At 39.5% G+C, this 17,030-nt stretch overlaps 2 protein-coding genes across 4 annotated transcripts; one reads left to right on the top strand and one right to left on the bottom strand.

The window, feature by feature from the left end:
• Positions 1-8,971, bottom strand: fbxw9 (F-box and WD repeat domain containing 9). Its single transcript, XM_058374959.1, has 9 exons — positions 8,639-8,971; positions 8,332-8,474; positions 7,821-7,956; positions 6,528-6,988; positions 4,231-4,658; positions 3,359-3,507; positions 2,544-2,747; positions 2,359-2,424; positions 1-1,518 (listed from the first exon to the last, which is right to left on the bottom strand). Exons 2-9 carry the CDS (start codon positions 8,457-8,459, stop codon positions 1,444-1,446), a joined length of 1,647 nt encoding a protein of 548 aa, XP_058230942.1. The 5' UTR covers positions 8,460-8,474; positions 8,639-8,971; the 3' UTR covers positions 1-1,443.
• A 286-nt stretch (positions 8,972-9,257) lies between these two features.
• On the top strand, positions 9,258-15,996 carry antkmt (adenine nucleotide translocase lysine methyltransferase). 3 transcript variants are annotated; one of them, XM_058376757.1, is made up of 6 exons: positions 9,258-9,386; positions 11,235-11,398; positions 11,480-11,584; positions 14,606-14,746; positions 14,849-14,899; positions 15,011-15,996. In XM_058376757.1, the coding sequence occupies exons 2-6, from the start codon at positions 11,237-11,239 to the stop codon at positions 15,209-15,211; spliced, it is 660 nt and encodes a 219-aa protein (XP_058232740.1). In that variant the 5' UTR covers positions 9,258-9,386; positions 11,235-11,236; the 3' UTR covers positions 15,212-15,996. The 3 variants fall into 3 exon arrangements, with proteins under 3 accessions (XP_058232740.1, XP_058232748.1, XP_058232732.1); XM_058376765.1 differs by lacking the exon at positions 9,258-9,386 and adding an exon at positions 9,436-10,397; XM_058376749.1 differs by lacking the exon at positions 9,258-9,386 and adding an exon at positions 10,476-11,050.
• The last annotated feature ends 1,034 nt before the right edge of the window (positions 15,997-17,030 follow it).

Raw genomic sequence — 17,030 nt, 5'->3', positions numbered from 1 at the left:
TTGTTTTGAACAACTCTTTATTAAATATTTAAAAAAGAAAAACACACACACGATAAACAAGAACTGAGTAAAATAGTATTGTGCACAAGAACATGTGTATGAGTGAGTAAGCAAGGAAGGGATATCTGCTGAGTTGAAATTTACACTGCAAGAAAAAGAGCTACTTCACTGTCAGAGAATAGGAAAAGATGTTCAGTCAGTTCAGCAGGATGAATGGCAGTCTTGTTCAAGTTTTAAAGCAAATAAACTGCCGCACCACAATGGAATACTTGGGCACAATTTACTGTGGCAGATAAAGCATTAATTTTATTATTATTCATTTTTTTTTAATATTCCTCAACATCCAGATCAGTGCTTGATGCCCTGAATTTGCACAAATCTCCATAGCCACACTACAAAATCTATCGGAAACCGTCCCAGAAGAGTGGAAGTTATTATAACAGCACTAAGAAGGTTCACTAAAAGGAATGGGATGTTCATCATGTACATATGGGTATCATAGTTTTTCAATTCAATTTAAATTTTATTTGTATAGCGCTTTTAACAATGAACATCGTCTGAAAGCAGCTTTACAGAACATAGGAAACATAAAACATAGTGCAAAAAGTCCTAGATATTAGACAAAATCATCCCTAGTGAGCAAGCCTGAGGCGACTGTGGCAAGGAAAAACTCCTTTAGATGGTATGAGGAAGAAACCTTGAGTTTTGAACATATAGTGTATATACAACTAGAAGCAGACATTTAGTCTAAAATCTGATGCCTTCGTGATGCATCCAAACCTTTGGCCTCTGTATGCACAACTCTGATTAGACAGAAAGTGTAGATTTATTTTCTATAATGTACTCACTCTAATACAGTACTGTTTCTATAACTAATGTGAGTAATGCTCTCAGATGCACTTGCATGGTGAATGCGCCAAATGGCTTTAGTTTAATAATAAATAATCTGTTAACTATTAAACAATGAAAATATATAATTGTTAATGTGACAAATAATTAGATAAGGAGATATTTATCGGAGTCTCCAGTGTCAGTGCTTTGAAACAGTAAAGATGGTAAGGCTGAAGTTTTCAGTCACTGCTATAACAAAGAACAGTGAGAACAGGAACTCTTTACATTAACTATAACTGGATCAAAGATAAAATTTATTACAATTCATTAATAAATAAAAAACATCTTAGCAGTGGCAAACTGCTGTGGGATAAAGATGAATAAAACACTTCAGGATATGCTGTAATTAGAATTTAATCAACTGGTGGTATCACACAACCCTATCATTGATTAGTTGCCTGTAACATCACACCCCATAAGTTTTATTCCTTGCATAAGAATTATAAACACACACACACACACATACTCTGTTAGCACACACACGTAAAAGTAAACTGCAGTGTGCCTTTGGATGATTTTGCATGACACTGGACACTCTCTCCGCTACGAGTGTCACTGTCTGGGTCGCCACACTTCCACATTCATGTCACCAGTGGCTACAGCCAGAACTCCTGCCTCAACACTTAGCTACAGGAGACAGAGAGAGACACACAACGTGACAGTTTAACTCAGAGACCAGGACAAGAATCTCATGGTAGAGATCCTGATCCAAGATACGACTATTAAACCAAAATCTAAAATAATATATATATAATAAAATAATTTGAGCCAAGAGGAAAAATAAAATGTAGGTATGTAGTAGAACAGAGCTGGTATTGAATGTATAACAGACTCATTTATAATTATAAGCATTAAATATAAGAAACAGAAATTTTGATAATGTGGTGACTGGTCAAGCCAAACAAAATATTACAATAAATTTATAAAATTAAAATTCTATGTTAAAATAAAAATGTTATTAATTAAAAATTAATTTAAAATAATTAATTCTTTTTAATTTTATAATTAAAAATGTGTTGATTTATTTATAAAAATAAAACATTATTTTTTATTATTTTGACCAGGATTTTTTCTTTTGTCTTTTTGGTATTGGTAAAGATATACAGTTGGGTTTTGATGTCAACATGAAATAATAATAATTTTTTTAAAAAATGACTGAAATAAAATGGTGAAAGTGAATTGTATTTGCTCTTTTGTTTGTTCTCTGTTGTAGTAGTATCAGTAGTATTACTTATATTCATGCTTATTTGCCTTTTGAAAATGTTAATCTTGTAGCACTGTCAACATCTTTTACACGTACATTCAACTGGATTCTGTCTCACATGAAAAAACCCTGAATGCTGAATATAAATATGCAGGTATAAACATAAAATACATAGAATGTTTGTGACCTGTACTGACAGGGAAGATGAGTAACTCTATCCTGTAAATGTGAATGAATGAAAGGATGCGGCTACACTCACTCACCCCATTCACTGCTGCTTGATTATGAAGCGTGTACAGAGTCTTTGGAGGAGCACATGGAAGGTGAACCTGCACCAATCCAGAAAGCCACATGAACCATGAGCCACATATCCGAAAATCAGTGCACTTCTACATGTACAGTAAATGCAAATATCCGTGTTGTTATTGAAATGGATTAAAGATTCTACCTTAATGGTGCGATCAGAAGAGCAGGTGTAAAGAGTCCCAGGCGAGTGATGCACACCCGTCACTAGTGAAGTGTGGCCTACATTAAACTGGGCTATTGATTTCAAGGAGCCTTCGTTCATGGAGAAGGTGTGAAGGAGCCCGTGGTAGTCTCCGGCCCACACCTCTCTCCCGCTGTATGACATGGACAAGAAGTAAGACTTCAGCTACAGACAGACAGACAGACAGAAAGACAGTATTAGTCTCTTGGAGTATATATCATGACTATATCAAAACATGTATATTATTCCTTACATTGTTTTATACACAGAAGGCATATACCAACGGCCTATCCTGAAGTATTTTGTTCCTCATATACCATAGTGATTTCAGTCCTAAATCATGCTAGATAAAATCTTACTTTAAACAGTATGCCAAAAAACAGCATGTTAAGCTAAATGATAAAGATAGATATTTATATATGGCATGGTGCACTACACCGATCAGCCATAACATTATGAGCACCGACGTGTGAATAACACTGACTGATCTCCTCATCATGGCACCTCATCTTTGTTCAGATTGCTGAAGAAGTTAATGCTGGTTCTGATAGAAAGGTGTCAGAATACACAGTGCATGACCGTTCAGGGCTGTTTTGGTAGCAGAAGGGGACCAACACAATATTAGGCAGGTGGTCATAATGTTATGTCTGGTCAGTGTATAGTGTATGATGCTAGTAAGTATTAACTATGATATAACATTTTTAGGTTCTCATTATTTAAAGCACTGTTTTGTTTTGTTTTTTCTACCAGTCGACTAGGTTGATGTGTGTATGTACATGAATTTTCTTCAGCGCTTTCCCAGCTCTGCGGTCAAACACAGCCACAGTGTTGTCTTTGCTGCCAGACAGAATGTACTGCTCATCGGACGCCAGGCACAGCACAATGTCACTATGGAGACGAAGGCTTTTGACCAGTGGTTCTGCAGCTGTGACAGAGAAGTATAATCATTACATGACATCACCAGATGTAAAAGTAAAGATGCGACTGAATATTCCTACAGCTCTACTATACAGTAGGTCAAAAGCAGTATGCCGAAGGAGTAACATGTCGAATTCTCAGTAGTCATAAAACGGCAGGTGAGAAATCCCTGGATGACCTGCTGCTTCTGCTGAGATTCTGCAAAATGAAGCCACATCAACATCATAGCCATTTGTACCCTTGGCTGCAAAATGAGCTGTTTAGTCTGAAACGAAACACATTTTACTTGAAACTCTGGTAATGTGAAAGCTGTCATGTGGACCAGGAAGCGTGCCACAGTGCTGAACCCGCAGCTACCTGTAAGAGGTGGTGCGATTTCTGTTGCACTGGAAATCTGCCGCAATTCCCGTCAATGTGAACAAATGTGTGCGCACTCGGGTCTGCACTTGTTAAGGAAGTAAAGTGACCTGTGCATGCGTTTTAGCTGATGATGACATCATTAGTTTTCACAACACATGTGTACCATGAGTGTCAGGGGAAGGCTGAGGGGCACAGAAGAGGTGAGAGCTTTACTGCATATGATAGTGGCAATATAAAAGAAAAAAATATGGTGAGTTTGCTATGATGTAAGATGAACACAAATGGACTGGGGTTTACTTTACTTTATATTTTATGACCATTTTTCTTAGAAAATAAACCAATCCTACTCACAAGGCTATAGACCACTCACCTCTGGTGTCATAAATGCTGACTTTATGGTCATGTGACCCAGCAAACAGCATGTGATCCTGACAGGAGAGAGAGAGCACGGCCGCACGGCTCTTGATATTTCCTCTTTCTGCCCCTCCAGCGTTCAGGTCCCAGAGCTTCACAGTGCTGTCGAAGGATCCAGAGGCCAGGAGATCACCGCTGGCTGCAAGACACCACACCCAGCCTTGGTGTGTAGTGTTATAGCGGCCACGAGCTCCCAGTGTGCCCAGCAGCTCCCCGCTCGAGCTCCTTCTCACGTCCCACAGGTTCACATTACGATCTCTGGACCCGGAGATGCACACTGAGCCCTCACCTCCAACCAGCAGGACTGTGTTAACGTCAGCGATGTGGCCTGAGGAGAGCACGATGTGCTCTAGGGCAGGTGTGGGGTTCATCTTTACATCAATCCTGAAAGAGACAGACAGACAGAGAGAGAGAGAGATAAAAAGAGGGAGAGATTCTTTTATATCAGCAAATTTAACAGAAGCTTGTAACTTTAAATCTCAGTTCTGCCAACATCATTTATTCAGCAATCATTTAGACAGGAATAAATCAATGATGTAATCAGGTATGATGTACAGTTTAAGGACTTCCTGTCATGGACAGATCTGTGCAGCTGAATCATGCTAAAAGACTTGAGTGCAAACTAGCCCTTTAACAATAACAATAATAATAATAATAATAATAATAATAATAATAATATATTTTTATATTATTTATATTTATATAGAGGCTTTCAGCTCAGAAGAATTAAATATGACATGAATGACAAATTAAGAATATCATCAGTTTGGAGGTAACAGTAAGAAGAGCACACAGGCGTTAGTGTTAGAGATGAGAAGAGATTTTTTTTACAGCGACTCAGCTGTTTGGACATCTGACTTCCAGTTACATTTCTGGCATTTGGCAGACACCCTTATCCAGAGCAACCAAGGGCCTTCCTCAAAGGGCCCAGCAGTGGCAGCTTGGTGAACCTGGGATTTGAACTCCCAGTAGTTCAAACCTACTGACCAGTAGTATAATGCCTTAAGCACTAAGCTACCACATTCCCCCATGTTGACTTCATTCTACCACCTCAGTGCAGAACAGAGAAGAGTCTTGAGATACCTTCTAAGGTTCTGTGAAGTGAATTCCAAATTTTTGGAGCGATGGCGGCCAAAGGGCTACCACACATGTTGGCCAACGTCCTCTTTAAAAACAAAAAACCTTGTTGCATTTTAAAGCTCTTTATAGTTTTTCTCATTTGCTAAAACACGCTTAATGAATCTGGGATCCACTTGATCTTCATCATCACCTTCTTAGAACAGCACAAGTCTTATCTTGCAAATGTCTTAACACTTTTTCATGTGATTCACCACAGATCTCTTAGAAAGACCCCAAACTGTGTTGAACAAACGGAAAACATCTATTCACAGCTAATAGAAAGAACTTGCACGATTATGAATATCTAATGCACCTGTGTGAAACTCATTTACACGACACGTCTATCAGAAATCAGTCCTCTTCCATCTATAGAAGATGCCACCTCTGTGTTGCTTATTTGCCAGCATGGATCCAAAAGGTGAAAGGCATGGAAGGAGCGTAAGAGGTCATGAAAGAGTGGTCAGAGGAAGATGTGTTTGCATGTGAGGTGTAGGAGCTGCAGCAAGAGAACAAAATAGAGCTCAAGTTTCCAATGAAATTTAGGCAACAATTATTGACCATGTCATTCATCATGGCTTGTCCTTTAGAGAGGCTGGACAAAGGGTCCAGCCCATTCTGAGTCAGAGCACTGTGGCATCTATTGTCAGGCTTTTTCAGAATGAGAACAGGTAAGTCACAAGGTTACTGCATACCACTGTGTGTTTTAGCTTTACTGCTTTGCCCTGTTAGCAGAACAAACTATGTCCATGGTAATGCAGATGTTTCCTCAATCCCATGTACACTATATTGCCAAAGGTTTTGGGACACCCCTTCAAACCATTAAATTCAGGTGTTGATTTTTTTTTCAGCGGTTGGACTCGGCCCCTTAGTTCCAGTGAAAGGAACTCTTAATGCTTCAGCACACCAAGACATTTTGGACAATTTCATGCTCCCAACTTTGTGGGAACAGTTTGGGGATGGTCCCTTCCTGTTCCAACATGACTGTACACCAGTGCACAAAGCAAGGTCCATAAAGACATGGCTGGCTTGACTGATCTGAGCCCTGACCTCAACCTGATAGAATACCTTTGGGATAACATACTCACTAGCTGTGACAAAAAAACACAAACAAACACACAATGTTATGACACATACCCACTGTCTTCTTGCTCCTGTTGTCGTTCTTCTAGTTCGTCCTCCATATCAGCATTCTCTCTTTCCTCTTCTCTGATGATTATTATGTTATTTCCTTGTTCTTCTCCTACTCCTTGTATTTCAGGATCTTCATCTTCTGGCCTGATTTCCTTCTCAGCAGGGGCAGGCTGTCTCTCTGCATCCGCTTCACGCTCTACTCCATTCGCCGCTGCTTCTCCTTCTTGTACAACTTCATCCTGATCCACTTCCACCTGTATCTCAATCCCAGGCTCTGGCAGCTCTGCTGTTTCTTCTTGCCTGGTCCACCATTCAATCAACTGTTCCATCTCAAGGCAGGCTGTGGGCCAATCAAAATGAATTCTGGGCCCAACTGGGAAGGAGCTTTGGGGGCCTGTAAGTCTCTGAGCCCGACGCTGCCAGGCCGACGTGTCCTCACCCACCTGCCCCAACGCCCTGCACACCTAAAAGGAAAAGCAATAAAATATCGGCTTTTCATGTCTCTGAAGAAGTACACGTCAGTTTCGCCAGCTGATATGTGACAGCGGAATTTGAAAACGACCAAATTGGGGAGAAAAATGTGGAAAAAAAAACCATATGCCATTGTAAAAGCATTTAAAACAATGTCTGAATTATGAGCTGAAAGCAGGATTAGAACAATTTCAAAAGAGATCAACAATGTATAAATTGAATAGCAATAGTACACTAAACTAGAGATTTGGAGGGGTGTCCCAAAACTTTTGGTAATAAAGTGTATGCTTAAGGTTCTCTGCATCAGGATAAGCACTACAGAAAATAGGTGGATGGATGGAAAGTGTGCTTTAGATATGTATATGTACAGCATGGAGGACAACATGAACTGGTATGAAACGAAGCCAAAGTGTTTCTGCCGCCCTCTAGCGGTCGACTGTGGTACGCATTTGAGCCCACCAACGCCCATGAAAGTAGTAAAGAGTCTATTATTATTATTATTATTATTATTATTATTATTAATAATAATAATTAAATTCAGTATGTTTTTTTCAGCAGTGGCTTTTTCCTACTTCTAAGCATTCCTTATACCTAAATATCTCTCCCACTGTTTTAAATTTTTTTTGTAAACATATTTACAGAAGTTACAGGATAATATATATTAGGAAGAGGTTTAAGAGAAGTAAAGCTGTGTTGTCCATCACTGCATTGGCATGTCATCAAAAATCTACATGATTTACAGATAATAAGTAACAGTACCCTTGTTACTGAGTCCAGGCTGAAAAGTTTTTATAACATTCCTACTACTAAACCTATTTGGCTCACCTGAGGCAGGATGTTGATGACACACTGAGCGGGCAGGTGAGATGCAATGCGTGTGACCATCTCCCATGGAAGAGACAGTAAGCCTGAAGGAGAAGGACTCGTCTCTGGGGTACCACCGCATTGTCTCAAGTTTAACCTGTGAACATGATTCAGCAAACAGGAGACTCCAGCAAATTATTTAACATCAAGTGAATTTCAAATCAGGTAAAATTTACAAATAAAGCATCATTAAATGTCACTGATACCATACCACTGTACTGTTCCTGATTCTGATTAATGAGAACATAACCAAAGTGTCATTTTTTGTTCCTTAATTAACTGGCTTTTTTAATAAACTCTGTAGCTGATATGTGTTGCACACCTCTGATAAACACAATGGATCATGATGACTGGTAAAAGATATGAAACAAGCTGTAAACATTGAGACGCCGAAGGTCATGTACCAGGGGACAGAGCAGTAGAGGGCAGATTTTTGTAAGTAAAGAGATGCAGTAAAGTTACTGATACTCACCCTAGCTGTGTGGAGGGAGGAGTGTCACTGCTGTTGAGACTCTGCTCTTCTTCCAAACACACTTCACCTCTTCTTCTCTCCTCCTCCTCCTCCTCATTCTTACTCCCGGTCACCTGCGGCATCGACATGCACTCCACTACCAGCTGAAAACGTGGTGGAAATCAAACAAAGACATTTATATCCTGAACAGCTGAGGACCTCCTGTGTTTTCTTATCACAGCAGTCAGTGTTACTGTAGTAACTCCATTTCCTGTAAAGCTACCTTTCGGGTATGGTTTTGAATAAAGCTAGATTAGCTATTACTTACCAAACAGTTCCCAGTCCAAAATTACCTCATGATCTCCCTTTCTCATAAAACCCTCATGATGTCAGATATAATCGATAACCAAGCCTCTCTGGCTCGCAACTGACCGCTGACGTCACCCCTGACATCACTATGAAACAACTGTCAGTTACTACTTCGCCGTTGGTTTCAGTTATAACGCCACGGACATAAAACCTGAAGTATTTTAGCTTTTCGGGAGAATCGCAAATGAAGACCTACTTAACAACACAGATTACAGATCACAGCCCTTTGACTTCTTATGAAAAGTTTGAATTCTGTTCTAGTTCCGGCGCACAGCATTTACGACCTTGTTGTGTGCAAAACAAAACACGGTGTCTCGCTAAGATAAAAGTCTCTTACAATGAGTCGAGTTTTAAATATTTTATCTTGTCAAATGTCAAATTTGCGATGGTGTAAAAAAAAAATATGTATGTAAAATATAAAGGCAATAAACCTATTGAAAATGATCTGAATGACTTTCGTACCCTCAGACCTTTTTCCAAAGGGATAATCCTTCCTCTAAACACAGTGCTTTTATTTTGAAAATTTCAAGGCTGCATTTCAAATGCCATGCCAGTTCTAATATTCGCGCACTATGTAGGGTGTAAACGAATGGCTTCTACGCCCTATTTAGCGTACACTATGTGAAATGCCAAGTCGTTTAGAAAGCGGCCTGAGTGTCCATTTTAAAAAAATGCCACATTGGCTGGTTTCGTCTCGCGACCCCCAGGTTAGTTGTGTGTTCCGGCTCATGTAATCCGTTTTAAATAAGTTTCTGAGAATTAAATCTGCACACAGTGATCTCTTTGGTTGTGTGTTATGTGTGTACTATAGTCCAATCTGCACAGAATAGGACAGCAAAGTGGGTCTTATAGCTTGAGTTTAATATTTTGTCCTCAGTTTTGACCCACAGGACAAAGCACTCGACTTAAACTAGTTCAACTAGAGACTAGTTTATTATGTTGTATACATGTATAGTGTGTGTGTGTGTGTGTGTGTGTGTGTGTGTGTACTCGATGACTGAATGCAGCTTGGAGTTGTTGTAAATTGAAGAAAGCTATACAAAACTGGAAACAGTATCGTGTTTAACAGACCAGCCCTTAAACACACACACACACACAAACAAACACACACAGAATATTTAGGGATGGTGAAGGAAACGTCCACCCTGAAACACACAAAAAAAAAACACGGATTAGGCAAAACATTATGACCACCTGCCTAATATTGTGTTGGTCACCCTTTTTGCTGCCAAAACAGCCCTGACCCGTCATGCACTGTGTATTCTGACACCTTTCTGTCAGAACCAGCATTAACAACTTCAGCAATTTGAGCAACAGTAGCTCGTCTGTTGGATCGGATCACACGGGCCAGCCTTCGCTCCCCATGTACATCAATGAGCCTTGGCCGCCCATGACCCTGTCTCTGGTTCACCACTGTTCCTTCCTTGGACCACTTTTGATAGATACTGACCACTGCAGCCCGGGAACACCCCACAAGAGATGCAGTTTTGGAGATGCTCTGATCCAGTCGTCTAGCCATCACAATTTGGCCCTTCATCAATCTCGCTCAAATCCTTACGTTTACCCATTTTTCCTGCTTCTCACACATCGACTTTGAGGACAAAATGTTCACTTGCTGTCTAATATATCCCACCCACTAACAGGTGCCATGATGAGGAGATCATCAGTGTTATTCACAGATATGTGAATTGTGCGATTGGAGTTACAACAGAGAATTGGTATGAAAAGTTGACAGACACTATACAGTTGATGGTGGTATTATCGTGAAACTTATAGCTTTAAAACCTTAACTGTTTAGATTATAAGGTGAGAGAGCCAGAGAGACTACAGGACTGCTGCATTGCTTCCTTTAGGTACAGATGAAGCAAGGGCTGAATCCCACTGACACCAGTGTTAATGGATAGTCCAATGCAGGAAACCATTTACTAAAGTGAAAATAGACTTGTTGATGATAGAAGCTTAAACTGACAAGTTAAACAAATTAAAGTCTAATAATCTTGTCGCAAAAAAACTTGGATGTCATAAAGAATCAGACTCCAGGCTCCCTGTGACCCTGTGTAGGAGAAATAGTACAGCAAACACATGGATGGATGCACAGTACTGTATTGTGAGTGGCCTTATTTTATTTAGGTGTTTTATTAAAATCCTGGTTTCTCAGCCCGTTTCAAGTTTTTAAGTTTACTGGGGGATTGACAATTACTTCATGAGCTTCAGGAAATGTGAAACACCAGGATGTCTCTTGCTGGTGTCATAACCTCAGTACAGTTTGTCTTACTTCATACAGTTGTATATCAGTAAACAGCTGACTTTAGGAGGCCAGAATTTGAAAACTTTGAAGAAAAAAGATTTTAAGGATGCCTCCTGCGACAGGGTAATGCTATCTGGGTGAAGTCTTAATGTAGGCCATGTCTGCTCTTAAGGGCATTTAAATAAATAAAAACCAGTTTTAGACAGATCAATTATTCATTTAACCAAAATAACGTGAGCGTAATATAGTTTTATTAAAATTACGGACTGATATTTTCTTCTGTTTATTCTTTCTTGTTTCTAAATAGGCATGGAGGATGAAACCCAGGAAGAGATTCTGGCCCAGTTTAAAGAGAAGCGGCTGGGAGGATGGGGTCTGTTACAGCTGACGGCGGGGACAGGACTGGCGGCCTATGCCGTGTGGGCAGGGATTCTGATGCCTGGGTTTCGCAGAGTGCCTCTAAAACTACAGGTTAGTTTAGGAGAGCAGCAGCGTAAACAAAACTGAAAGGGTCAGAGCAGTAAGTCACTGTCGCTTTTTGTGTTTATTTAGGTGCCTTACATACCAGCCAGTAAACGGCAAGTGTGTAACGTTATGACGCTGCTGAAGGGCCGCACTGGAAGTCTTGCTGACTTGGGCTCAGGAGACGGGAGGATCGTAAGTCAATATTTTTGAAATTTTTAATCATGGAGTGGCTCAATGGTTAATGCTCTGATCAGAAGGTCAGGGGGTCAAACCCCCAGCACTGCCAAGCTGCCACTGCAGGACCCTTGAGCAAGGCTCTTAACCCTCTCTGCTCTGTATCCTGTCTGCCTCTGTGCTCTAACCTCAACTTCCTAACAAGCTGTTATATGCGAAGAATAGAATTTTACTGTGCTGTAATGTGTATGACAAATAAAGACGACTTCTAATGCTTGAGTGCAGATGTTCCTGGAATTCCATACATGGACATTCTCATGGCTATATATATATATATATATATATATATATATATATATATATATATATATATATATATATATATATATATATATATATATATATATATATATATATATATATATACTTTTCTATGCTGGCATTTCTGGCATTGTTATGTAATAATACTTGTATTATACATTGTTATGTAATAATACAATGAGCAGTTAAGTGTTTAGCAGTTTAGTGTTAAAGGAGCAGTTTATAATATTTAGAGCTTTCTGCTGCTTGTGAGGTGAACTGCATGTGCAATGAAATGCCCTCTGTTTTTCCTCTGACTAACCGTGCTGCCGTAATTTGTAGGCTGTAATAGGAGAATTTCCCACCTCGGAACGTTCGACTTGAGGAAAGTGTGCTTTGTCAGAGCATGTTTATCTCATAAAAATAGATACTTTAACCAGCACTTTCACAGTTACAGGTCTGATTGGCTGTTGTTATAGTGAACTTTAAACATTCAGGCCATATTTTGGACGGAAGCTGCAGGACGGCTGATAACAGCATACAATAAAGCTGAGCAGCAAGTTATCCAGCTAATGTTTGCGATAACTAATGTTGATTACTAGTATGAGGAATGTTATAGATTTAACCAAGTACTACAACCAAGTACTACTTACTGTGTCTGTATATCTAACTGATCTTAGCTGTAATAGATTAAGGTACAAGATACAACATTCCTGTCTGCTGTTACCCGAGTTTAGGGAGATATATGGACACTGGAGACGATAGACATGTCTATTGATTTTGCATACCTGACTCCTACACTGAATGTTGCACAGCAAATCTGTGTTTCACTGCACATTCTTACACACACACAACTACTTTACATGTATACACCGATCAGGCATAACATTATGAGCACTGACAGGTGAAGTGAATAACACTTATCTCCTCATCAGGGTCCCTGTTAGTGGGTGGGATATATTACACATCAAGTGAACATTTTTTCCTCAGAGTTGATGTGTTAGAAGCAGGAAAAATGGGCAAGTGTAAGAATTTGAGCGAGTTTGATGAAGGGCCAAATTGTGATGGCTAGACGACTGGATCAGAGCATCTCCAAAACTGCAGCTCTTGTGGGGTGTTCCCGGTCTGCAGTGGTCAGTATCTATCAAAAGTGGTCCAAGGATGGAACAGTGGTGAACCAGTGACAGGGTCATGGGCAGCCAAGGCTGACTGATGCACGTGGTCAGTGAAGGCTGGCCCGTGTGTTCTGATCCAACAGATAAGCTACTGTTGCTCAAATTGCTGAAGAGGTTAATGCTGGTTCTGATAGAAAGGTGTCAGAATACACAGTGCATGACGGGTCAGGGCTGTTTTGGCAGCAAATGGGAGACCAACGCAATGTTAGGCAGGTGGTCATAATGCTATGCCTGATCAGTGTGTTCTCTGGTAGTTGAGAACACACCTCCAAGTTGCAAAGTTGAAGGGAAGCAGGGACAGGTGTTCATGGGAATGGGCTCATTTGTAGGCTGGAAAAAAGTAAACAGAGGCCTGGAAGGAAGTTACCAAATTCATTGCACAGCAATATTATAAGTCATTGCAGGTTTGCTTTCATACAGGCGAATTCCTTATGTACCACCAAACACCTGCACAATTCTACAGAACAGTTTTGCACCAAGAAAGGAAATAATATGTTTTATTCTTCTTAATCACTATTATCTGAATTAGTGTTCGTTCAATTCAAGTCATATTTTTTCTTTCCTTCTCATATTAGTTTATTCCTTTTGCTCAGTGGTACAAGAAAGGCCTGTCAGTATTCTGCTTGCTAAACAAAAATGACTTGTTTGAATGCCTTCTTCACTGTGTGTATTGAGAAGACTTTCTGTCTCAGCTACAAACCACAAAATTACTTGACACTTGAAACAGGAAGTAATGTAGCGGAAGTTCAACCAATAACATTATTTGGCATCAAGCCCTAAAAGCAGAGAACTTTAATACACTGTTCATATTCCCCCCCAACCACAATAAAAATGGAATTTTGCTACTTTCACTTTTTGTCTTTACATCTGTTTGCTTCATTACTTTGCACTGCTACAGCAGTTGGTAGCTTGTATTTATTGTGGAAGTAGGATTTCTCTTTTCATAATAATTTGGAAGACACCATGCAAAAAACACCATGACTCATTCTCTCTCTCTCTCTCTCTCTCTCTCTCTCTCTCTCTCTCACACACACACACCAGTTAATTGACATTCCACAGAAATTGTGTGTGTACATTTTTGTGTTTGTACATACACACTGATTTTATTTTATTTTATTTTATTATTCCTATTTTTTTCGATATATCTTACACAGTATTTATTTGACCCTATTTTTGATGTATAGGCTTTCTAAGATCTCTTACTCCTCTTAATGCCCCCTACGGAATTCTCATCTTATTTCATCTCATAGTGTCTGTGTGTTGTTATAGCAAAGGAAAAGATAGATAGTACTTATAGACATATTTTAGACATATTTGCAGTATTGTAAAGTCCTTTTCTTCAAATATCCCAGCATGTTAACATTTCTGGAGCAGAGAAGGCCCAACAGTTGCAGCTTGGTGGTGCTAGAATTCATACTTAGTAGGTCAGAACTTTAACCTTTCACATACTACTACTGAAATACTAAACATATTCAGTTTATATTCGTGTTTCCAAATATACTGTGCACATAAATTAGGTAATTTCACATGAACTGCTGCATTAGCATTATGCGTGTGTCTCTAGGTCCTAGAAGCAAGTCAAAAGGGTTTCTCTCCCGCTGTGGGCTACGAGTTGAACCCATGGCTTCTTCGCCTCGCAAGATTTCACGCTTGGAGAACTGGCCATTATGGGAAAGTCTCCTACCGGAGGGAGGACCTGTGGAAGGTGGGGTATTTGACTGCCCAGGCCACAAAAGAACCTCATTTCTGTTTCTGCTACAGAGACCATTTGTAGAAATCATATTTTATTTGTATGTTATGCTTTCAGGTTAATCTTTCAGGCTATGAGAACATCACAGTGTTCTTAGCTCCAAGTGTGGTAAGTGTTTAGTGATTTTCATGGACACTGATACACACACACGGACACACAGTGTTATTAAACAAAAATATTTGCATAAAGTATTTTACTGAATGCATAACCTTCCTTTAGCTTGCGCCTTTGCAAAAGAAGCTACTAGCTGAGCTCCCTGAGGATGCCATGATAGTTGCCGGACGCTTTCCCTTCCCTGATTGGACGGCATGCAGGATAGAAGGGGACGGTGTAGACAGAGCCTGGGCCTACCACATACAAGCTCTCAGAAAACACCACCGGTCATCAAAGGACAGCAAGTCAGCTGAGCAAACCAGCTGATTAAGGAGTCATGTGACTTATTTTAAAAACATTTTAAAGACCATAAAGGGACTTTCCAGCCCTACACTTTTAGTGGTATTTATGATGGTTTTACTAGATCGTTTTATTACTGCACTGTATACTGATGTAACTTTTCCATTCACTGCTGGATACTGTTCACACCTGTTTGTACCACTAATGTATTCAGAGACTTTAGGATGATGCAGGATGCCGTACACCCTTTTCAATCTTCTGGTCATGTGACTGTCACTGGTTGATGGTAATCTGACTGGTTTATTATGTACTCCTCCTTTGAGCAACATCACACATTCAAATGTCACTTCCTGTCTACAAATGTGCAAATAACATCTGTCTGACATTAGAATTATGGTGGTCAATTGCCACTATTGGTTGGTGTACACAAATTGTTTAGAGTGCCTGATAAAAATGACCAGTGAATGTATGTATAAGCTAAATGAATGCAATAAGATAGCTACTAAATGTATAAAATACAAGTGTAATTTTCAGTATTTAGTTCATTGTGATTGTATAATCCATGTGGGTCATCATACCGATAGGGAAACAGTACTTTGGTTCTTTCAGGCAGTTTTACTGATAAACCTTGTTCCCAGAAGTGTTCCTTCCTTCCTGTGATGTGTAGAAATCTGCATTTTTCAAAATTACTCTTTCTGTCTGAGTGTGTGTGTGTGTGAGGTCTTTTTGAAGCTCCCAGGTTACTTCCTGTGTCTCTGTGTGACCTAATTCAATTCACACATACTCAACAAAAAATAAATGAATGTATTTGACTCCTCTTTGTAGTTCTTTTTTTTTATAAAGGTTTTGAAAATTCAGATGTATTTGTGTGAATTTTGTGAATGTTTGGATAAATGGTGATGTCAGAGGAAGTTATGTAAAAAGAGATTGCCTACATTGTGACATGTTCATGCATGAGGCTGATGAAATATGGGTGCCACTACCTGTGATGTAAAGATGCCTCATCAGTGCACTAATCCTACTAGATCAATATATCTGTACTAGGGGCTTTTATACAGCAGGTCTAGTAATCATTTCAGAACGGAAAATGTGAGGATTTAATACAGCAATGTGTCAGTTACCTTAATGCTGAAATATTGAGCTTGGTATGACTAGCTACCAGCGATCAAAACGTAGTCTGAGGTGGTCAAGCTTGAAAACCATCTTCTGGCTTGCATGTTATTTGCCAACCTTCTTATCTATCTATCTATCTATCTATCTATCTATCTCTCTATCTCTCTATCTATCTATCTATCTATCTATCTATCTATCTATCAATCACTTGTTTATATTGATCAGTAAACGCCTCGCTCCTGCACGGTTGGGGGTTCAATTTCTGCTTCTGCCCTGTGTGTACAGAGCTTGTATGTTCTCCCCGTCCTTTTGGGGGGTTTCTTCTGGGTTCTCTGGTTTCCTCCCCAAGCTCAAAGACGTGTGTTGTGGCTGATTGGCCTCTCTAAATTGTCCATAGTAAGTGTGTGTATGGATACCAATTTAACCAGCTCTGTCTGTGCTCTGTTAGACTAAATTTCATTTTTATTTCTTTAAAGAACTGAACCATCACAGAAAGCCAGGAAAACATATACGATGACTTCCAAGTACAGACGTAAAAGAAGACTATTCTTAAAAAGCAAAGTACTGAGGTAATGTCAACTCTTTTTATGGGGGGGGGGTCAATTTTGTCTGCCATTTTGTTCTCTGGGAAGACTTTTTATTAGTAAAGGTGAGATGTTTAAACTCTTGAAAAGTTCGTCATAGTCCCACGGATTCTATCCTCTATTTAAAAAAAATAATGCAATTTTGGGCT

This window comes from Hemibagrus wyckioides, linkage group LG02 (genome assembly GCF_019097595.1).
Source record: "Hemibagrus wyckioides isolate EC202008001 linkage group LG02, SWU_Hwy_1.0, whole genome shotgun sequence".
In the NCBI taxonomy this organism is placed as follows: Eukaryota; Metazoa; Chordata; class Actinopteri; order Siluriformes; family Bagridae; genus Hemibagrus; species Hemibagrus wyckioides.
The sequence above is the reverse complement of the archived record's forward strand: the minus strand, read 5'-3'. Positions and strand labels throughout refer to the sequence as shown.